Source organism: Malaclemys terrapin, chromosome 5 (genome assembly GCF_027887155.1).
Source record: "Malaclemys terrapin pileata isolate rMalTer1 chromosome 5, rMalTer1.hap1, whole genome shotgun sequence".
Lineage (NCBI taxonomy): Eukaryota > Metazoa > Chordata > Testudines > Emydidae > Malaclemys > Malaclemys terrapin.
The window spans coordinates 23,493,363-23,517,784 of NC_071509.1; the positions used below are offsets into that span (position 1 = coordinate 23,493,363).

Genomic DNA, 24,422 nt, shown 5'->3' on the forward strand with positions numbered 1-24,422 from the left:
ATAGCCATTTTATTTTGACTAGCACTTCTCTCCATAAAAGAAACTGGTGCATGAAACATTTGTTTCTAGGCAAGTGAGTCAAGGACCGGGGAAAATGCTGACCAATTTTTATTCCAGGTTATCCCATCTAGCACAATCATGTGAGTTTGACTTGGCTCTAAGACCAAGATGCCAACTGTGCAGCCTTATTCATCAGCCTATTCATCCAGCTTAGGAATGCTCTGTTTTCTTTCAGGAAATCTCTGTGGACTTGCTGAACTCTAATTCTCTGACATTAGATCTTCTAGTATCCCTATCTGTTCACTTCAGTTCTGGCCTCCTCTCTTTCTCTATTCAATCCCCTCCCCCCTACACTTAATGATTTGGAGGAAAAATGGGAATCTCCTTCTCTCTCTCTGCTCCCATCCTGCACTACTGCATCTTTAATTGTTATATGAATAAACACCTTCCTTTTCTCTTTAGTTTCCGATGGACTCTCTCTGTAAAACGTTTTCTGACAATGTGTATTAAGGAGAATATATCAAAATATATCAGCAAATTCATTTGTATCCTACACAGACCTATTGGTTGAAGAGAAATGAGTCAGCCAAGGATGTTACCTCAGAGGCATAGCAACTGCAGTATTTGTTTTTAATTGTCCAAAATTTAATAGGAAAAAGAGCTGTTAAAAGAAATACACCCAAAAATTCTTTTCAGCCAGCCAAAAGCTTGAATAAGATGTAGAGTGAATGACAACCAAATACATTGTATTATACTAAGTCTGTAAAAATAAAATTCTACAGATGAGATCAAATTAGATTACCAAATAAAACCCCTGGTACATGCAGGTTCCCAAACAGATTACTGCTTTCTATTAGAGAACCTATACTGAGGTGTGTAGTGTCTTGTGGGAGTAAGTCTGGGCACACGCCCAAGTGTGGGGTTAATTTATTAGCAGAGCTCCAGCAATCTGCTCCACACTGTAAAGGCTTTTGCCCGAGGCTGATTTCCAGCTGTGCTGGGGTTCAGCATAGTGGTCTTAAAGAGACACATTATAACTTTCCTCATGCTTCACAAATCCACCAAAGGCAAACAAACATCACCTGTAATTCTGTGCTCATTAAAATGCTGGTACTATTACACTTCTTTAGACTATCTTGTTTGTAGTCTTATTAGTATCACATTTAAGCAACTAAATGCATCTTTTATTTTAAACAGAAATTACGCTAAGAAAGTCAGTTTTTCAAAAATTTATAATGGACTCCTCTGATTTGGAATCACTTTACCAGCAACAATCTTCCTGGGTCTTGAGTGGCTTTGTGCATCTTTTTTCCCCTCCTTAAAAGACTTGTTTGTTTTCCTTTCTGGTGTCTCTAAATGACTCTGGATGTCTTAGTATTCCTGGTTCTGCATTTTCTCTATCAAACTGTCTTTAATAACTTCCTCCAATAATAACTGAGCTCGCATAGAAGAGAAGGGAGATTACTGTGATACTGATGCTAGTATCACTTTGTTTATAACTAGATCCTTGCTTTTTCTCACAAGCTCTGCATATTTTAACACCTTTTTAAGCTTATCTTTTGAAAATACATCAATATATTCTTGTTCCTTTACTTATTTTCAAATCCTTTCTTTTTAGACTGCAACTGCTTAAAGACTTGAATCTCTGTCATCACACCCTAGATTTTATGCATTCTTTTTTCTCATTAGTATATTCCAGATAATGCTGCTGGTAAACCTCGAGAGCTCCCTTATTTATTTTTCCTTCCAGTTCTGCTTTCAAGGCACTGCAGTTTGACAGGCTATAGTAGGCCATCATTTAATCATGGAGATTTGTGCAGCTTCTTAATCACTGTCAATTGTCTTCTTTTATAGCTGTTGCTTAACCAGACTGACGTTCTTGCTCCTTAGCTGGATGTCTCTCTTCTTATGATTATTGATCTAGCTCATCAAAAAATGGGAGTGGTGGGGGAGGGGAGCCGGAATTGTGAAAATGTTTGCCACTTTTTCTTCATTGAAATACAAAATTTGCATTGCAGTTTTAAATACTTGACACATTTTGACCTACCCTGATTATTATACAGTAGCACCTATAGACCCCAGTCAGGATGATAACCCTCTTGTACTGAATACTATGCAAATACAAACAAAGACACTGTCCCTACACAGAAGAGACATTGTGAATGGCTTTCCCTTTTAGTGGTTTGGATTTGAATTCTGTCATCAGTGATGGGCATTGTTTCAGGAATAGTTTAACTTAGAAATACATGCATCTTTTCTCCAACCCACATGATCTGACCTTCCCATAGCACAGCCAGCAGTAGTAACTGCTGTGAAAATACCTTTAATTGAATTCATGTCTTTTTTTTAAGTTGATGTACTAGGGCTTGAATCCAGCATTATGTGAACTGTCACAGTATGAATCTGAGTGCCAACCTCATGGAAATCTTACTAAATCCAGTGGAGAGGATAGGACTGGGAGCTTTGAACTTCTGTCTCTGAGACTTTGGGAAAGACATTTTCACCTTTCTGCCTAGTGATAATTGCCTATTGCATACAGCACAAGGATGGTGTTAGGCATTAACTGATTAATGATAGGTTTCAGAGTAGCAGCCGTGTTAGTCTGTATCCACAAAAAGAACAGGAGTACTTGTGGCATCTCAGGCTAGGTCTACACTACCCGCCTGAATCGGCGGGTAGAAATCGGCCTCTCGGGGATCGATTTATCGCGTCCCATCGGGACGCGACAATCGATCCCCGAATCGGCGCTCTTACTCCACCAGCGGAGGTGGGAGTAAGCGCCACTGACAGAAAGCCGCAGAAGTCGATTTTGCCGCCGTCCTCACAGCGGGGTAAGTCGGCTGCGATACGTCGAATTCAGCTACGCTATTCACGTAGCTGAATTTGCGTATCTTAAATCGACTCCCCCCTGTAGTGTAGATGTACCCTCAGAGACTAACGAATTTATTTGAGCATAACCTTTCGTGGGCTACAGCCTACTTCATGAATAAGTTGGAATATGAACAAGAGGCTGCTAGGCAGCTCTCAAACTCCACATTCTACAGGCATTATCCTCTGATCCCACTGATGATTACCAAAAGAAACTACACCATCTGCTCAAGAAACTCCCGGAGAAAGCACAGGAACAGATCTTTACAGACACATGCCTAGAACCCCAACCAGGGGTATTCTATTTGCTACCCAAGATCCATAAACCTGGAAATCCCGGATGCCCCATCATCTCAAGCATTGGCACCCTAACAGCAGGATTGTCTGGCTATGTGGACTCTCTCCTCAGGCCCTACGCTACCAGCACTCCCGGCTATCTTCGAGACACCACTGACTTCCTGAGGAAACTACTATCCATCGGTGATCTTCCAGAAAACACCATCCTGGCCACTATGGATATAGAAGCCCTCTACACCAACATTCCACACAGAGATGGACTACAAGCCATCAGGAACAGTATCCCCGATAATATCACGGTTAACCTGGTGGCTGAACTTAGTGACTTTGTCCTCACCCACAACTATTTCACATTTGGGAACAATATATACCTTCAAGTCAGCGGCACTGCTATGGGTACCTGCATGGCCCCACAGTATGCCAACATTTTTATGGCTGACTTAGGGGACAAGAGCTAAGGAAGCGTTGTTCTAACGCCCCTACTCTACTTGCACTACATTGATGACATCTTCATCATCTGGACCCATGGAAAAGAAGCCCTCGAGGAATTCCACCATGATTTTAACAATTTCCATCCCACCATCAACCTCAGCCTAGATCAATCCACACAAGCGGTCCATTTCCCGGACACTACTGTGCTAATAAGTGATGGCCACATAAACACCACCCTATACCGGAAACCTACTGACCGCTATATTTACCTACATGCCTCCAGCTTCCATCCAGGACACACCACATGATCCATTGTCTACAGCCAAGCTCTAAGATACAACTGCATTTGCTCCAGTCTCTTAGACAGAGACAAACACCTACAAGATCTCTATCAAGCATTCTTAAAACTACAATACCCACCTGCTGAAGTGAAAAAACAGATTGACAGAGCCAGAAGAGTACGCAGAAGTCACCTACTACAGGACAGGCCCAACAAAGAAAATAACAGAACGCCACTAGCCGTCACCTTCAGCCCCCAACTAAAACCTCTCCAGCGCATCATCAGAGATCTACAACCTATCCTGAAAGATGATCCCTCACTCTCACAGATCTTTGGAAATAGACTAGTCCTCGCTTACAGACAGCCTCCCAACTTGAAGCAAATACTCACCAGCAACCGCACACCATACAACATAAACACTAACCCAGGAACCTATCCTTGCAACAAAGCCCGATGCCAACTCGGTCTACATGTCTATTCAAGTGACACCATCATAGGACTTAATCACATCAGCCACGCCATCAGGGGCTCATTCACCTGCACATCTACCAACATGATATATGCCATCATGTGCCAGCAATGCCCCTCTGCTATAAACATTGGCCAAACCAGACAGTCTGTATGCAAAAGAATAAATGGACACAAATCTGACATCAGGAATCATAATATTCAAAAACCAATGGGAGAACACTTCAATCTCTCTAACCACTCAGTGACAGACCTGAAGGTGGCAATTTTGCAACAAAAAAACTTCAAAAACAGACTCCAAAGAGAGACTGCTGAACTTGCATTAATATGCAAATTAGATACAATTAACTTAGGTTTGAACAGAGACTGGGAATGGTTGGGTCATTACACTAATTGAATCTATTTCCTCATGTTAAAATATGTTAAAATATCCTCACACCTTCTATAGACTCATAGACTTTAAGGTCAGAAGGGACCATTATGATCATCTACTCTGACCTCCCTCATGATGCAGGCCACAAAAGCTGACCCACCCCCTTTCCCCTGACTCAGCTGTTGAAGTCCCCAAATCCTGTGATTTAAAGACTTCAAGTCGCAGAGAATCCTCCAGCTAGCAACCCCCGCCCCATGCTGCGGAGGAAGGCGAAAAGCCTCCAGGGCCTCTGCCAATCTACCCTGGAGGAAAATTCCTTCCCAACCCCAAATATGGCGATCAGTAGAACCCCGAGCATGCAGGCAAGATTCTCTAGCCAGACCCTCATTGACCATTGATACTATTTACCAGCGATGGCACGCTGTTGATTAATTGACTAAAATCACGTTATCCCATCAAACCATTCCCTCCATAAACTTAACTAGCTTAATCTTAAAGCCAGAGAGGTCTTTCGCCCCCACTGTTTCCCTCGGAAGGCTGTTCCAAAATTTCACCCCTCTGATGGTTAGAAACCTTCGTCTAATTTCAAGCCTAAACTTCCCCACAGCCAGTTTATATCCATTCGTTCTCGTATCCACATTAGTACTGAGCTGAAATAGTTCCTCTCCCTCCCTGGTATTTATCCCTCTGATATATTTAAAGAGAACAATCATATCCCCCCTCAGCCTTCTTTTGGTCATCTCGATTATCACTTCAAAGGTTTTTTTTCTCTCTCCTGCTGACGATAGCTCATCTCAGTTGATTGGCCTCTTACAGTTGGTATGGCTACTCCCACCTTTTCATGTTCTCTGTATGTATAAATATCTTTCTGTGTGTTTCATTCTATGCATCCGATGAAGTAGGCTGTAGCCCATGAAAGCTTATGCTCAAATAAATTCATTAGTCTCTAAGGTGCCACAAGTACTCCTGTTCTTTTAACTGATGTTTGTAAAGTGCTATGTGACAGCCACCATCTTGGTGAACATGCTGGGGATTGAACTAGGGACCTTCTGAACTAAATGAAGGAGCTGCTACAGCTTGAGCTGAAGCTCCATAACTGGGAGCTGTAACAACTTGTGTTGTCTGTGAATTGGCACTGAGAGGGACTTGTAACACACACTTACCAGTGGGTTACAATTCAAAGGTGAGACATGTTATATGAGCACTCTGTTATAAGTACTATTGTGATCCCAGAACTAAGCACGAGCATTATGCTTTGGGTATATTGGAGTCCTGATACCACACTCCCAATCGTGAAAGTAGTCCCCTCTGAAAATAAAAACACACCACTAATGTATCCTCTCTGTCTCTTAAAATATTTCACTCTGAGCACCACCGCTTCTTGAATCCATTTAAATCTATAGAGACATTACTGTTTTAATAGTACTGACCTGAATTCAAGATAACTGGGAACATCTAGTCCTCTTTTATTTTATTGCACTCCTAAGCAATGGAAGCTTTCATTAGCTTGAGACTTTTATGGGACTCTGAAAGTAGTGAATGAGGAAGAGTACCTTGTATTTTGCATGCTAATTAGAAGTGACTGTGTTTTTCTAGGTTGGTATCATTCTCCTTTTTTACATTAATACCATGAGGTTTGCCCTGGGAAGAGCTGAGAGTGCTCCCCGAGGCCACATGTTTGCCCAGTTCCATTCCTTTGCAAATTGTTTTGCTTTGATACAGCTCTTCAGAGTGATTATCTACTTACATGTTTGTTGTTGCTTTTAAACTTTTATGGCAAGTTTCATCTGCTCCTATGGACTTAAAGCTAAGTTTTTCTTATTTACTCAATGCTCAAACTGAGCTGGTAATATCAGAAGATGGCCTGATTCATATAAATCTTCTTACCACTTCATTTAGGGTTTGTCTACACATACATGCTGCAGCGGTGCAGCCGCACGGATGCAGCTGTGCTGCTGTAGCACTTAGTGAAGAAGCTACCTATGTCGATGAGAGCTTCTCCCATTGCCATAGGTACTGCACCTCCCTGAGAGGCAGTAGCTATGTCAACAGGAGAAACCCTCCCATCAACACTGGTAGTTAGGTAGGTATAACTGCATCGCTCTGGATTTTACACAAGCAACATAGTTATACTGACATAAGTCTGTAGTGTAGACCAAGCCTCACACACACAAAAATGCTCCATATTTTTCTTCCAAATTTGAGTGATGAATTTGCTTAGTGGGAATTCAGTGGGAGCAGCTGGATACTCTGCACTTAAGTAAATCAGATCACTTATTTAGGTGCCTAAATAAGGACTTGGAAGCTTTAAAAACCTACTTTTTAAATCGTATCCTGAATCTTTGAGCTGGAATGAGTGAGTGTAGGTGGGGTCTGGTGCTACTTGGACATAGCCTAGTTTGCTAATGTTAATAAGTTGTGTGATGCTGGAATTTTTGTATATGTGCTTAGAACTTTGTTAATGTTGGTAAGTGCATTATATAAATAAGTAAAAAATATGTAGCTAGTCATTGACTTTTACATGTGGTACATCCTATGTTACCAACTTTCATGTTTTGATAGTGAGTCTTATGAAACTTGGTGTTTTTTCTTAAAGCCCCAGCTCCTGGAGGCAAGCTATTACATGAAACTTTCAGCTTTCCTATTTTTAAGTATTTTGAAGTATTTCCTATTTTTACAAGTTTTGAAAAGCTTGAGGTTGGCAATACTGCATATTGTATACATACACTGTAAATGTACTAAAGTACCTGCAAAATCCACCTCATTAGAAAAACTGTTTCTTTTAAGTAGTCACCCTGTCAGTGATATTATATCTATCCAACTTGCCACCCAGAATGAAGCACACATGGGTGGGCAGCAGGTAATGAGATTCAAAATTTCCTTGTACAGTTACTATGATAACACCAATGGATACTTGTCTTGCAGTAACCTGTACTATTGCATGCTCATGATCAGTTATGCATAAAGCATATGATTAATTTTGCAGAGGATTTTCCTTTTACAGATTGCGGGGGCTGTGGTTCAGAAATAAAAAATGGACAGTCGTTGGTAGCTTTGGACAAACATTGGCATTTGGGCTGTTTTAAATGCAAGACGTGTGGCAAACTTCTGAATGCAGAGTACATCAGCAAGTAAGTTGGAATGAGAGAAGCTGACCAATCCTTATAGTCTCTAGCTCATTTTCAGCATCTGTTAGCAAAAAGGTGTTTGGTTAGCCTGTTGTGTTGTTGCATGTTCTTAAGACTGTATTTGAATTCTTTGGTAATTATACAAGCATAGATTTTTCTTTCTCAAATTTTCAAATTGTTAGTGAAAGTGAAGAAATAATACTGCTAGCTTGAACCAGGCATATGGAGAAAGGGTAAGTGCAATCTTCTACCCAAGACTCTGCCTAGGCACCTAAGTGACTTAGGACCACAATATCCATGGGTCTTATGCTGCTATATTACTTTGGTGCTTTTGCAAATCCAGCCCCTCACTCCTTACCTATACCTGTCCTGCTCTTCTAGTCCTGGCCCTCTTTTGAGCAGACTCTATTATCTGTGTTTGACAAATTACACTGGTGCTGGGATGTGAATAAAAATATTGTCCCCTCCCACAGTGTTTCCTACTAGGAAGAGTATCCTAAAAATGTTGATCAAGGTGATACATTTCTGGTCTTTGTGTCACTCCAAATCCTTGTGATCACAGAGGATTTGACTGCTTACACTGAATTTAACAGCTATGCCGAGAGGCAGCTCAAAGCCAGTTCAAGTTCCACTGAAGCCCAGTTTTGAGGGCTTAAGTGGAACATAGTCTTTTTACTGGTCTTCAGAAGAGGGGTTAATTTCTCCCTAAGAGACTGAGGTAGATAGTGAAGTGATTTGCCCAAGGTTACCTAGGATGTCTGTGGTAGCCTTGGGCAAGTCACTTACCTATGTGTTTCAGTTTCTCTGTCCGTTAAAATGGGAGGAAATATTTGCTGCATCACCTGTGTTAGAGGATTAATTTGCTAATGTTTATAAAGCACAATGAGCTCCTTGGAAGGAATTTAGGTACATGACTGGCCTTTTTAACACGATTAACTTATAGTGCAGAGGTGAATTAGGAGGTTAGAAGTGGGTTTCATTTACCTAACTCCATATTAAAATGAAGCAAGATTACTGAGGACTAATATTTTCTAGTCACCAAATCAAAAATAGTATTTTGAAATACGCAGATGAACAGTAATTTTTGAATGTGTTTGTTTAAGGGATAAACAAGAAAGGCTTCTGGTGAGATTAATTGCTAAAAGTCTAGTAGTAGTATGAAATGATTTTTTTCCTGCCATATGGACACATAAAAATTCCAATGAGAGTGGGTTGAAATATGGAGGGGAATTGTAAAAGTGTATCCTTTTCTTGTTGAAAATCTTTCAGTTTTGTAATTTTTTGAACAGCTCTAATTCCAATTCGGTAATAAAGTTTGCATGTGTCAGAATGCAGCTTGTTGTTTTTACTGTAAGGAGCACGGTGAAATGTAGTCCTGGGTTGAGCTAAAACCCCATTGACACTGATAGGTGTGAGCTCACCCTTCAGTTACCATAAATGTAAGCAGAAGACCCAACCTAAGACAATAGGAGTGTGTGAACCTGCCCAGGCGCTTTTGGCTGAGAATTGTTTTGGGTAAAGGGACAAAAAGACTGAAAAAGACAAGAACAGGGAGAGAGAGCGCAAAAACCACACATCCTACTGTGCCCACAGTGTGAACCTAGAAAAATCTAGAGAGCTTTTGGATCTGTTGCCTAAAGTGGCTTGAGCCTATAAGTTAAGAAACTGCTCCTTTTATTCTTTGTTTCTCCCGCATTCGTAGAAGGAGGACTTTTTATATTCCTTGTAAACTAATACGATGGCATCAAAGAAAATACCAGACTCCATCAATTTCTATTTCCCATGGGAACATCCCCAGCGCCCTGAACTTTGACTAGCCACTCAGGTCTACATTGCTGCAGTTTAGCTTCATATGTGCCTCCCCTGAGTTAATTGATTTTTTTCCCATCCTCTTACCTACATTCTGGGTATGTCTACACAGCAAAGAAAAACCCATGGCTGGCCTGTGCCAGCTGAGTCATGCTCACGGGGCTCGGGCTGCGGGGCTGTTTCATTTGCTGTGTAGACTTCTGGGCTGGGGCTGGAGACAGAGTGCCAGCCTGAGCCAGGAAGTCTAGACAGCAATGAAACAGCCCCAAAACCCGAGCTCTGCAAGGACAAATTGGCTGGCAGGGGTCATTTGGGGTTTTTTCTTTGCTGTGTAGACATACTCTCGGGGGCTAAAACTCTTCCGTTATCCACGCCATTCTTCATTTGGTATGGAGTTTGCACTATATGTTTGACAGAGAAGAACATCTTAAACAATTAGTGTAAGGCCCATATGCTGTGGAGGAACCTTCAGGGATTTGGGGTTGAGAGAGTAGAAAGCATATATAGTAATAAAATAATATCTGCCTACCTCACAGGGGTGTGGTGAGAACTAATGTTGTAAAATGCATTGAAAATGAAAGGAGCTTTGTGTTATCTCATGGCCTTGTATTGTATAAAATAGCGTCTATATATTTCACACACAAACACTCCCTAACCTGTGAAAATAAGGCTATTAGGTCTTAGTTTAGGTGTAGCACAATGGATGGAAATGATCCAGATATTTGCTTCTTGTATGAGGTTATTTTAAATAGTGGTTGGAACTCTTTACTATAGATCAGTTAGGATCCAAGTAGATTTCTGATGAGTTATTTGCGGTGTAATATAATCTGTTTTCATTAATTAGGGTAACATAAATGGCTACAATTTATTTAGCGCCAAAGCTGAGATTTAGAGCTCCCATTGCATGCCTTTGTAAATTTGGATTGTTCATCATTTTAAATCCTGCAAATAAAACCACCCAAAATCCTGCTGTTTACTGAATGCCTGGGCATATTTCCAAGACCTTTCTGTCACTTAGATTGAGCTCTGCATAGCCACCTTCTACAGAGAAGACATTGGCATCTTGATGCACTTTGAAAGTTCCTAACTCAAAAGTCTGTCCATGGAATTAAGCATTAGCAAATGAGCAATTATTCCTGTGCAATTCAGGCTCAAAGTGGGTTTAGATGACAAATAAAAAAGGATAGAAACACATGGTATAAGTTAATGAGTAAGACCATCAAAGCAAGTGCTATAATGTGTTTGAGCGTAAGAGACATTTGATTTTATTATGGAGAAAGAGGAAACTGCTGAATACAGTGACGAAGAAGGAAAGTGGGATTGAGATCAATTTGGCGGAGTCAGATTTGGATGAGCCAAGTGTAATTTCCTGTTAATCAATTATTCAGGTCTTTACCACATTAATAAATGGGAGGGAAAAGAAGTCTGTAATCAATCTCTCCTGAAATGCCAACAAGGTTTAGCTGGGTAATCTGCTAGGGGAGCCATAGGCATCTTTGAAGCTATCCAAGTATTGTCTGTCTTTTCTCTAGGGATGGCGCTCCATACTGTGAAATGGACTATCATGCTAAGTTTGGCATAAGATGTGATAACTGTGAGAAGTACATCACTGGAAGAGTGCTGGAGGTAAGATTCTGTCAACCAGACAGACATCATTCTTAAAACTTAAGAGACCTCCTTTGTTAGGTTATTCATATGCGAGAGCTGAGTGTTAACATTTTTATTAACTGCTTTTCTCTTCCCATTTCACTCCCAGAACCAACCTGTGTTAAATCATTCACGTTACTTTTTATGAACCATCAGGAAGTATTTCTATAACTCTGTACACACCTCTTTGCTTGATGCTTTGCTAAAATATATATTTTAAATGGAGTATTCTAAGTTATTGCAAGGTGACAAGGCAGCAGAGTAGAGGTCATTTAGGGGGCTGTCTAGCATGTAACAATGTAAGTGTGTTGTGAAGTTCTAAATTCCATTATTTCATACAGATTTATCTGTTCTGTATTTTTCAGAGTTCACAGCTATTGGAAAACTAAAATGAAACTTTCAGTATTTTTGTCTGTGGTCATAAATGAGCCATGTTGTAATTTCACCAAGCCTGTTTGTATGTTCTGAAAAAAGGTTGGGAATGTGTTGTGTGTGTGCATATGCTGTACCCCAAAATCTTGTTATGGGCCCCGCATGAATAAAGACTAAACTGAACCAAGATTAAATTCAGAACAAAGTCTTTGGTTCTGGGTGGATGGTTTTCCGATTGATTTATAAAGGTGTGTTTTTCTTTTTCTTTCTCTTCCTCTGCCATATCTCCAGTTATATGCAGTCTTGTTGTAGCCATTTTGGTCCTAGGATATTAGAGAGACAAGGTGGGTGAGGTAATATCTTTTTATTGGACCAACTTCTGTTGGTGAGAGAGACGAGCTTTCAAGCTTACACAGAGCTCTCTCACCAATAGAAGTTGGTCCAATAAAAGATATTACCTCACCCAACTTGTCTCTCTACTATCTCCAGTTAGTCCACTCAGCACTGGAGTCAGGAGGAGTTCTGCACATCACTCAGTAGTGACCCCTTCTGGTGGATTAAGAATGAGTAATGAAAGGTTGTGAAGGAAGTCTCCTCCTTCCACCTGAGGTGCTCATGAGGCCGAGTCTCCAGTATCCAAAATAGGGGCTGATAGCTCCAGCAGGAAATATACAGTACTAGTACTTGAGCAGGAAAAAGTGTTCCTGTGCAATATATATACTGCATTTGTGGAGCAATATATGTGTTTTTTTCCCTCCAGAAAATCTTCCCCATCCTTCTGAACAAAGAAACTAGAATTTACTGCACATGAATTAGCGGTGCTTCTCCTGCATCTTTGTCAGTCTGGCACACACATGTCTCAGAGTCTACTGACTTGCTAGCCAGCAGAGGAGAATTCCTACTTGTTGTCCTATGGCAATAGTAATATATATTTTTTCCATAACAGGATCAGTGCTTGAGCCACATCCACTGCTGTTACCCCTTCTTGATTCAGTTTGTATTTCTCTCCATGGCAGGTTGGGGAGAGGGGTGACAGAATAGACCCCTGTTTTCATACCCAGCACACTATTGTAATAATCTTTGTACAAGGTATGCTATGTAAGGTATCATTTAAAAACTCAGAATTTGCTGCTCAATATTGTCCTGATAAAATGTGAGGCAACACTGTATGTGAAATTACAAGATTTCCCTGTATGATGTTATTAACACATGTTCCAACCCCAAAGTCCTACCCAAGCAGAAGTCAGCAAACAGGTCTGTCCTAAACAAAGGAATGTGTGCTTGCCTTAATTTGCACGTAAGCAATAAACAGAGTCATCAAGCAGGAAGGAAAAACAAAGAAAGCTCAGACAGATGAAAAAAGCCAGCAGGGAACATCCTTGCACATAGACTGTTTGTCTCTTGGTTCTCAGCTGGAAATGTTTTTCAAGAGGGGGACTGGAATTATAAAAAGGAGGGACAAACACCCCCAGACACACACATGCCTTCTGTCTCTGGCATCACACCTAAGAAGACAAAGAAACTCTATGAGGGGTGGGTGGTCCTGACCTAAAGGGTTTGGTCAATAATCTTGCTGGAAGCGTGTGGTGAGAAACGTTGCTTGACTCTAATATAGTTTGTTAAGTTAGGCATTTTATCTTTATTTTTTCCAACCATTTCTGACTTTTATGCCTCATAACTTGTACTCTGTTAAACTCTCTCTCTCTTTGTAGTTAATAAACTTTTTTTTACTGTTTTATCTAATCCAGTGTGTTTAAATTGAAGTGTCTGGTTAACTCTATGTAAGACAATAAACTGGCATATAATTCCTTTAAAGGAATAACAGATTTAATATAGTTGTACTGTGCAGGAGAGGGCAGAGCAGTACAGGACATACATTTCTGGGGAAAGATCTGGAGCTAGGGGTGTGTTGGGGTCACCCTGCAGTGAGAGTCAGGGTGTAGCTGGCAGGCTGAAGTTACACAGAGATACTGAGGGTGTGACTTGCATGCGGGAAGGCTGTTTGTGAGCAGCCCAGGTGGGAGCTACTTCAGCAAGGCATTGTAAGGCACCCAGAGTTGCAGGGCAGGGATAACACAGCCCCACACTGGTCTGAATTGTAGCCGGGTATGTCACAGAGGGTTATTGGACAAAAGTGGTACCACCTGCTTCTTGAATTCCGGTTGGCTCTGAAATACATAAAGGTCTTTTTAGGGCCTGATTCTCCACTGCCTTTCAGCATCGGTGCAAAGTGAATTTAAATTGCTTCTGTTCTCATTTGGTAGCATTTTACACCCAATTTTCACAGAAGTCAATGATGACACAAGGTGCAAGGCAGTTGAGAATCAGGCCCTTAATGTTGTGGTTGATGAGGCAAGGATGAAAAGAGCCTTTGATGTGTAGCAGCAGCAGTAGCACTGGTTTTGGTAGATTGGGAACTGATGGAACGTGGGTGCATCTACCTCTTGCAGTTTGCTGATAAGAGCAGATACATCAGGACGAATCCATTCCCTGGAACAGCTCACTATTTTATTGCACATATTGGCCGTAATAAACCTGAGAAAGTGTCACACTTTTAAGATGTTGTAGGAGTTTTGCCACGATCAGTTGCATGTGGCCTTTCCAAAGAAGCTGGAAAAGTCCTTCCTTTTGTTTTTAGTTTCCATTGACTTTTTTGGGGGGGGAGGGAGGTGTTTGCTTGTTTTGTTTTTTAAAATGCTATAAAGAAAATACTGCAGGGATAATTTGCCTTTTACTGATATCAGTGTAAATCTTGAGTAATTCTGCCAAAATCAGTGGAATTACACTGGTGAAAAATACTCTTGAGAAAGGAGACGGGGGCCTAAATGCTTTAAAAAGTAAGGGAGGAGGATTCTTGCAGTACCTAAAAAGCCCAGGCATCCCAGATGAGAAAAAAAAAAAAAAAAAAAAAGACAGACACAGTGTTTAACAGGAAGCAGGCAATGGATTTGAACAAGTAAATTAATCTATAGTATCTTTGCAGCAATGATAATAAACAATCTCCTCAAAAAATCAGATTTTTCCACGAGGATATTTTTTAAAATTCAGACAAAAAGCAGTAAAAAAACATGAATACAAAAGAAATCTGAATCCATATCCAATGTAAACAGCCATGTATTCTGTACTTCAGATGTCTGATTGACCTACTCTAATGGGCTAGAATTAGGACAGATATCTCAATTCCAGTTTAGTATCTAATCCCATGTTCCCCCCTGCCTATATAGATGATCTGTCATGTGTTTACATAGTTCTTAGATAGATACAAAAATGAAGCAGCCAAGGCTGCTTCTAACATTTGTCATCTTTGAAAACATTAGCAGCACTTGCTTTTTTTTCAACACTTCTGTTTTCTTTTTATGACCTTGAATATATTGTGAGGATTCACAAGTGTGATCAGGGACAATTGCTGCTAAAGAGGGGAAATGCTGAATAGTTTCCCAAGGAAAGTGCTGGAAGATATCACTTAGGTCGTACTAAAACTAGACTGGACAATGCACTGGAAAATGTACGTTGGGGAACAATACTGCACAGACAAAGGAAAGGACTAGATGACTTAATATGATTTTTTCCATCTCTAATTTCTGTGATAATTAACAGTCAGTAGGAAAGCCTTTTCCATGCCTAATCTCTGTGGCCAGATTTTTATAGTTTAGTCTCCCTCTCCTACAGTTCTTGGTCCATTTTAAGTATTTATTCAGAAGAGAAAGAAGAGAGAGATTAGTAGTGCAAGCTGCTGATAACTTGTTTTCTTATGCTGGAAGGCAAATATCATTCATGATTTGTTTACTTAAGTTCTTCCTGCGGCCTATTTTCTGAGGGTCAAGTCCTCGTTCCCTATGTAAAGTCAGAGTAAAATGGACGTAGGACAGGATATTTCTGTGTAGGTAAGGGGAATAGATTCCCCCAGGATGTGGAGTATCAGTGCAGCCTGTCTGTGTACTGCCTTCACTTCTATGGAGTATTGTACTGGTTGTTGTCACTGATTGCAGAGGTTTGGGCAACTGAATCGGCCTATTTGTTCTGATCTCACCTAGTCTGCCTGACCTTGCCCCCAAAACCTCTCTAGTCTGCCTCATCTCACCCCCAAAGCTCCCTTTGAATGGTTGCACAAGAATCCACAATAGAACTGTGCATGAAATGTGCGGGGAGATGTGTAGAATCCTCTGGTGTGGTCTGTCACTAGGTTTGCCAGGTGTCCGGTTTTCAACTGGAAAGTCCAGAAAAGGGATCTACTGACCGGACGTTATAAGTCCGGTTACTGAGGGCGTGGGGGGAAGAGGCAGCCTGTCACCCGCCCCAGGAAGCGGCGGCTGCTGCGGCAGCACACATGCACCAGCTCGGGCTGCAGGCCGCCCCTTTGAGAAACACGGTTTGCAGGGCTGCGGCAGAGGACAGAGTGCAGGGGCCCATGGCGAGCAGGGTAAGAGGCTCCCAGTGGGCATGAAACCTGCCCCAGGAGGGAAAGAATGTGACCTGCCTCACCAGCCAGCACTTCCCACGGCCACGCTCTCAGGCAGCGCCGGGGTGGGGAGGGCTCAAGTAGGTGGGGGGGCTGCCGGGCAGATAGATCAGAGGGAGGTGGGGGCTGCTGGGCAGGAGGTCCGCATCCTAGCTCACCAGCAGGGCTGCCTGGCTGTTCCCGTGCGGCCGCAGCGCTCTTCTGACCTACACTGCCAGGCGGGCTGCTGGAGCTGGGGTTTGCAAGTCCCTTGGGGCTGCTTATGCTGGAGTTGAGGGGGGGAGAGCAGCAAGCAACAGGGGAGAGAAGGGAGAGGAGTGAGTAGGGGGCAGGGCATTGAGGGAAGAGACGGAGCAGTAGCGGGGCCTTCAGAGAAGAGGCGGGTCTGGGATGGGGCCTCTGAAGAAGGGACAGAGCAGGGGCAGGGCCTAAGGTAGCGTTCTTCATTGCAAGGCCTGCGAGCCAGTGGCGGCTTCCATTGACCCTAAGTGTGGCTCCCTGTCGATCATGATCTCCGGCAATGTCTGGTAGTGCTGCGGGGCTGCTGCTAAGGCAGGCTCCGGCCCCACGCTGCTCCTGGAAGTGGCCAGCATAACCCCACAGCAACGGGGTGGGGGGGAGCAGAAATCTCTACACCCTGCTCCTGCCTGCAAGCACCGCCCCCGCAGCTCCTATTGGCCAGGAATGAGGAACTGTGGTCAATTGGAGTTGTGGGGGCAGTGCCTGCAGAGAGGCACAGCGTGCAGAGCTACATGGCCCCCAGGGGCAGCAAGGGTGCGTTGGCCCCTTCCGGGAGCGGCATGAAGCCAGGGCTGCCCGAAGTAAGTTCCGCCCCCTTCAATGGGCAGGTTCTGAATAGCTCTGCATTATTAAGACCCGTGTAGCATGAGTACAGCAGGCCCAGCTATGCTGGACCAGCATTTCTCCTCCACCACCCAACCTGCAGCCTTCTGGGGCCAGCCCCCCATACCTTCTCCTGTACCCCAAGCCCCTGTCTCAGCTCTGAGCCCCCGCCCAGAGCCAGACAAAAAAAAGAGGAAGTGCTTTGGAAGATGAAAACTGAAAGTTTCAAGAAAAGTGGACTGATGAGTTTTTCTTTGTGCTCAATGAAACATGCATGAAGCCTGTTTGTTTAACTTGTCAGCAGACATGTTCTGCTTTTAAGCGCAGCAATTTAGAATGCCATTACACAACAGAGCATGCAAATTTCAGCAAAAATTACCCACTTGGAAGTAACCTAAGAAAAACTAAAATGGGACAACTTGCTGCTTTACTTAAAGGCCAGCAAAAAAATAATATAGAGATCGAGGTCTGTTGCAGCATGTTTGACAGGCATCTTTTGAAATCGCATGGATTTTAGCAAGACATAAAATGTCATTTACTCACGCAGAGATCATTAAAGAGTGTTTTCTGGCTTCTGTGGAAATCCCGTGTGCTGATTTCAATAACAGAAATGCAATCCTAAAGCAAATAAAAGGGCTGCAACTGTCTGACACAATCATAATGAGAAGGGTGGAGGAAATTGGAAAAGAAATCCGACAACAGTTAACAGCAGATGTTTTGGCAGCACCATGTTTTAGCGGTGGATGAAAGTACAGATATATGTGACATCTCACAATTGTGTGTCTGGGTTCATTTCCCCAAAGAAGAACTATTCTGGGAAGACCTGCTGTGTTTAATACCTTTGAAAGGTCAAACGAAAGGGGAAAACATTTTGACTGCCCTACTCGATTTTTTTTGCTGAGAATAACTTGGACTGGACAAAGCTAACTTCTGTGTGTACAGATGGTGCACCAAATATGTGAGGGAAGGAGAATGGATTGATTGGCCTGATGAGGAAACGAAAGGAAATACCCAAATTTGCCGTGTTTCATTCACCAAGAAGCAATTGTGGGTATACTAAAAAATAGTGAAATGCAAAGTGTCATGCAGTTGGTTGTAAAGGTGATCAATTTTATTGTTTCAAGAGCACTGAATCAATGGCAGTTTCAGGCATTACTGGAAGAATATGAGAAGGAATATGGTGGCCTAGTGATGCACAATCAAGTGAGATGGTTATCTCGTGGCAGGATCCTTGAAAGAATTTTGGGTCTCCCTCCTCAGATTCGTTAATTCCAAGGGGAAGAAGGAAAAAGACTTAGACTTAGAAAATCCAGAGTGGATAATTAAGCTGGCATTTTTGACTGACATCACTTGCCATTTGAATGCACTAAATCTCCAGTTGCAAGGGAAATAGAAACTTCCTAGTTCCATGTTGCATGTCGTAACTGCTTTTCAAAACAAGATTACAACATTATTCATTCCTGACACGCAGTTTGTTCACATTCCAAAACTCAGAGCAGTCACCTCAGAAAATCCTGAGCTTCTGAAACACTTCAATTACAATTCATTTGTACTGGGAGAATTGAGGGTGGAATTTGAGTCTTGATTCAAAGACGTAATGGAGTACAAGGAGTTTTTTTATTTAATTGAAAACCCCCTCCACGTATTATTGACATATCTGCCAGTTATCACAGACATTTGTTCTGACCATGCTAAACTGAAGAGTGAAATTGTGGAACTTCAGACAAATGACATCATGAAGTCTGAACTTAAAATAGGTGTTTATCATTTCTGGAACATGGTCCCTGATTCACAATACCCATCTCTGAACCGTTGTGTGCAAAAAATGCTCTCATTTTTTGTCAGTACGTATACCTGCAAATCCACATTTTCAACAATGACTATTGTGAAAAGAAAACCGAGGAACAAATTGACCAACAAACAGTTGGACTGCTTTACTAGGATTGCAATGACAGATTACAAATACTGCCTGAACAAAGTCAAGGAGGAACAGGCACACTTTTGTTCATCCAGTTTTTAAAGTAAGCTTTGCATTATTCTGTTCTTAAAAAGTTTACTCGCATAGGTGCCTTTTTAATTCCATATATTTTCCTGGTTATTATTTTATAAAAGGAGTATTGTTTTATTGTACAAGTAGACTTTGTTTTAGATACATGAGCGGCTCTGTAACATCTAGCCAGCTTTCTATCCATCTTACAGTGCATTCATCCAATCCATACTTTTTTAACTTGCTGGCAAGAATACTGTGGGAGACCATATCAAAAGCTTTGCTAAAGTCAAGATACATCACATCCACCACTTTCCCCATATCTGCAGAGCCAGTTATCTCATCATAGAAGGCAATCAGGTTGGTCAGGCATGACTTGCCCTTGGTGAATCCATGTTTGACTGTTCCTGATCACCTTCCTCTCCTCCAAGTGCTTCAAAATGGATTCCTTGAGTACCTGCTTCATGATTTTACCCGGGACTGAAGTGAGGCTGACTTGTCTGTAGTTCCCCGGGTTATCTATCTTCCCTTTTTAAAATATGGGCACTATATTTGCCTTTTTCCAATCGTCTGGGACCTCCCCCGATTGCCACGAATTTTCAAAGATAATGGCCAATGGCTCTGCAATCACATCAGCCAACTCCCTCGGCACCCTTGAATGCATTAGATCTGGACCCATGGACTTGTGCACGTCCAACTTTTCTAAACAGTCCTTAACCTGTTCTTTCACTACTGATGGCTGCTCACTTCCTCCCCATACTGGGTTGCCCAGTGCAGCAGTCTGGGAGCTGACCTTGTCTGTGAAGATCAAGGCAAAAAAAACATTGAGGACTTCAGCTTTTTCCACATCATCTGTAACTAGGTTGCCTCCCCCATTCAGTAAGGGTCTCACACTTTCCCTGACCTTCTTGTTGCTAACATACCTGTAGAAACCCTTCTTGTTACCCTTCATATCCCTTGCTAGCTGCACCTCCAATTGTGTGTTGGCCTTCCTGATTACACCCCTGCATGCTCTAGCAATATTTTTATACTCCTCCCTAGTCATCTGTCCAAATTTCCACTTCTTGTAAACTTCCTTTTTGAGTTTAAGCTCACCAAAGATTTCACTGTCCAGCTGGTCGCCTGCTATATTTGCTATTCTTTCTGCACTTTGGGATGGTTTGTTCCTGCGCCCTCAATAAGGCTTCTTTAAAATACAGCCAGCTCTCCTGGACTCCTTGCCCCCCCATATTATCTTCCCAGGGGATCCCTGCCCATCAGTTCCCTAACTGGAACCTGGAACTGAACTGGAACCTGCCCATCAGTGTCCAGTACAGTATCAGTGCTGCCCTTGTGGAAATTGCTGTGTGGTTTCTGTATGCATTTGTTCCAAGCTGCTATCTTGATGTGGAAGTCCAGGGTGGATGGAGGTTGCTTTACAACAGCTGAGTTTGGTTTAAGCAAGAAGTGCTAGAAGTGTAAAACTGCTTAGAAAAAAATGGTTTATTTTAGTGTCTGCAGAATGGCTTTGCTCCCAATACAGCAGCAAACGACATCAGGGAAGAACACCGAAAATAAACAAACATTATAATCCCAAGCTGTTAATTTTTAAAACCAGCCGTTTCTTTTCTGTCACAGTGCAGGAGGCTTCTCTATGTTTTCGCACCAAGAGAACCTTGGTTTCTGTTTTTATGTCCTAAGCAGCTATTTGTGAATTTAATACCTCAATTTGCACTAATAACGTATCGTAGAGACAGAAATGAAACATAATTAAACTTTTTTAACAATATGCGGTGTTCTGGATCAGGGTTTGATCCAAACTCCATGGAAGTCAATGGGCCTTTCCATTTGCTTAAGTGGCTTTTCCTGTTCCTAGCCAGAATAGGGGCAGATTCTCTATTCTGACCACATTGTGCTTGGTACTGAAATGGAAGGCTGAGGGTCAGCAGTGGCTTTGAGAAGCCTTAAGATTACCCAGAGCCCCAAAGTGCCACTCTAGCAGCAGGGGATTGTTTGGATACAGTGGTGTCCTCCCCACATCTCCGTTTGCCCTACCACAATCCCTGACTAGATACTGGAAGGCGGTGGCATAGGAGCAGCTATAATGGTGCTTTGCCACTGGAAGATTGTCATACAAGGGGAGTCCTCTTTTTTTTCTGGATTTGCTGGAAACAAGGGTATTGTGCACTGCCGACCAGAATAAATAAACTGTATTGTGGGCCATGAATTTGGCTCATAATGCTCATTCTTAATTGGGTGAGTAGAGTCAAATAAGGTGTGTATCAAAAGAACACCCCTCACCCCCACCTATGGGTTATTTCCTCTTCTTTGGGATTGTTGATGCTTTAAGAAGCAGTTGCAAAATACTCCATCTCACTGAGAGGAATGCAAGTTATTTCTGTGCTCTGTTTAGTGAGAAGAGCCAAACAGCATTTCTCTCACACACGTCTACTTTTTTTCAAACTTCTGTTGATTTCAGGATTTGTCCCCATAATAGGAAGAAGGGGATAGCCTACTGGAAGCAAGCCAGGCTGGCTTTTTTCATGTCTGCCCTAGCCACTGGACTGTGGAGTGATTCTTGCTTTTTCTCTGGACCAGTTAATATTTAATTATTCAATTGAGGTAGCCCCACATCAGAATTTCCCCTAACCCAAGGTTTAGGACATTCACCTGAGAGGTGGCAGATCCCTGTTCAAACCCTGTGCCATGTCAAGCAGAGGGAGGACTTGAACCAGGTCCTGCACATCCTAAGTATCCTAACCAGTAAGCTTAAGGCCTCCTTTCCCCCCCTCCAGCTACCCCCTGCATTGTGTATTGTTAAGTGGTCTCTGACCATGCCTACCAGATTAAGCCCAGTATGTGAGTAAGGCACTCCTCCAGCTATCTTCCCCTGGTTCATAAGAACATAAGAATGGCCATACTGGGTCACATCAATGGTCCATCTAGCCCAGTATTCTGTCTTCTGGCAGTGTCCAATGCCAGATGCTTCAGAGGGAATGAACAGAACATGGCAATTTATCGAGTACTTCAGCCCCTGTCATACAGTCTCAGCTTCTGGCAGTCAGAGGTTTAGGGACAACCAGCACGTGGAGTTGCATCCGTGACTATCTTGTCTAATCACCATTGGTGGACCTATGCTCCATGAACTTATCTAAATCTTTTTCATACCCATTTATACTTTTGGCCTTCACAACATCCCATGGCAATGAGTTCCACAGGTTGACTGTGCATTATGAAGAAGTAGATCCTTATGTTTTTTTAAACCTGCTGCCTACTAATTTCATTGGGTTACGCCTGTTTCTTGTGTTCCGTGAAGGGGTAAGCAATGCTTCCTTATTCACTTTTCCACACCATTCATGATTTTATAGAGCTCTATCATATTCCCCCCCCCCTTAGTCGTCTCTTTTCTAATCTGAACAGTCCCAGTGTTTTTAATCTGTCCTCATATGGAAGTGGTTCCATACCCCATATCTATCATGGATCATCCTGGGGCTTAAGCAGGAGCTAGGTGTCCAGACACCTGGAGTGAGGCAGCATTGCGCGTGCCTAGAGGCAGAATCAAAGGCTTGTAAGGAAAGTTGTGAGGATAAATATATTAAAGATTATGAGGCGCTCAGGTACCACAGTAATGGGAGGCCATATAACTACTTTAGATCGATAGCAGGGGTGCACAACACAATGATAGGCTGAGCTAAGTGGTAATAGAGCCTTGTGTGTACCTCCTCCTCCAGTGGTAAATGCTACAGGTGGATCTTTACCATTCATCTGAATAAGCAGGTTAAGCAGTTTTGCAGGGATGCATTTTAAAGGGTTTACCTGGACCTGTCTGCACCACACCCCAATACTTCTCTGATGACAATAAATTCTTCTATCAGCAATGGGATACTTTTTTTTCACTCTGGATTAGACATCTATAGATTCCACATTATTCACAACTACACACCCAGGGCTCAAGTATGCCCCGCAGTAGGTGGTGTACATTGTCCTGTCAGTTGCCACTGCAGTGTCCACATGTCTCCCATGACTGTAGATGGCTTCCTAAAATATGCTGAACTATGGCAGGCACTATGTATTTCAGCAAAATGAGTTAATATTCATTTAATAATAAATCTATATTGTGTTAGTTTTTTTTAACTTTAAAAAATTCTGGAAATGAAAGCCATAAGGTCTTGTAAAAGAAGAAAAGAAATGCATGAGTTACCGAATGGTGATGAGACAGGAAATGTCTGAAGCTGAAAAAGAGAAGTAAAAATTATAATCAAATGTTTTCTACACTAAAGAAAAAATGCCCCTGGCTTGGTAGCCCAACGTTTTTGCTTTGCTCTGAGCCGACGTTGTTTTAGTTTTCAGTCTAGTTTGTAAATCAAATGCTTTCCCCTTTTAGTATAGTACTGAGACGAGACTAATTCCCTACAGCAGGGTGTGCAAATTTCTGCCCGCAGTGTGGAATAATGGTTTATTCTGAAATGTCTATTATCCTGCTGTTTCACTAACAACAAAACCTAGTGATGTGTAAAATGTACTGGAGCAGTTTATAATACAGATGATAACACTGAATAATGAAATAATAAAATCAAAGGTTCTATATGATCAAGGCATTTCCTATAGAGTGGCCAGCCTTTGAAAAGCTGGCAAGAAAGGCAAAAGGACTGAAGTGTCAGAATTAATCATCAGTTACAAACTGCTGCCAAAGCCAGTTTTCTCTATCACGAGAGAAGGAAGCACAACCTGTTGGAAAAACGATATGTCTTAATAAATCAGCATTAGCTTTTGCAAGAGGAAACCAGCTAAGGTAGGAAAGATTAAACAGCACTTGCAAAGAGCATTATGTATGAAGGTTCAGTGCATTTTGCAGTTTGGGAATGATCCTTTGGTTTTGGTGCCTTTGGGGCTGCTGGTTTACAAAGCGACGTTAATCTTCAGTGCATGCCACCTGAATCTGTCTGGTTAAGTGTACATTGGTACGCAGTCGTCTTAATTTGAATATTATGATCACAATTCACAGTGACTTGTTGCTTTTAAACAGGCTTCATCCAAACATAAACACACAAATAGCAATGAAAATGCCTTTAATTGTGGCTTTAGCCTGTTCAGTGCTAATTCTGCTATTTTGGGTTTGTTCGTTCTGTGTTTCTTTTTCTTTCATGTATTTTTAGTAGTCTCTTCCTTCAAGGATCCATCACTAGCAATATGCATGATCTTTTTCTGTAATGTGACATAAAAAACCATCATAACTGTCAGAAAAACTGCTGAATGTTAAAATGAGCTTTTGCATAACTATTACCCTACACATCACTTATGTGTTTTGTTTAGCAAGCAGTTCGGCTGATAACATTTACTGATATCTTCATCGTGTACATTTTTTAACCAATGCGCTAGATGCTGCTGAATATTTTGAATACCATGAAACTATATTTGAAACCTAAGAAAAAATGGAATCACTATGAGAATGGTCATTGCAATTCTTTGCAGTTGCTTGC

General features: G+C 42.0%; 1 protein-coding gene across 6 annotated transcripts in view; it reads left to right on the forward strand.

Annotated features, from left to right (window-relative positions):
- The window catches only part of ABLIM2 (actin binding LIM protein family member 2), a 214,898-nt gene that overhangs the window by 83,161 nt on the left and 107,315 nt on the right, over positions 1–24,422 (forward strand). For all 6 annotated transcript variants that reach the window (XM_054030385.1, XM_054030384.1, XM_054030387.1 and 3 more), the window contains exons 5-6: positions 7,723–7,849; positions 11,188–11,281. In XM_054030385.1, coding sequence (XP_053886360.1) covers positions 7,723–7,849; positions 11,188–11,281 — 221 coding nt within the window. The remainder of the gene's footprint in view (positions 1–7,722; positions 7,850–11,187; positions 11,282–24,422) is intronic.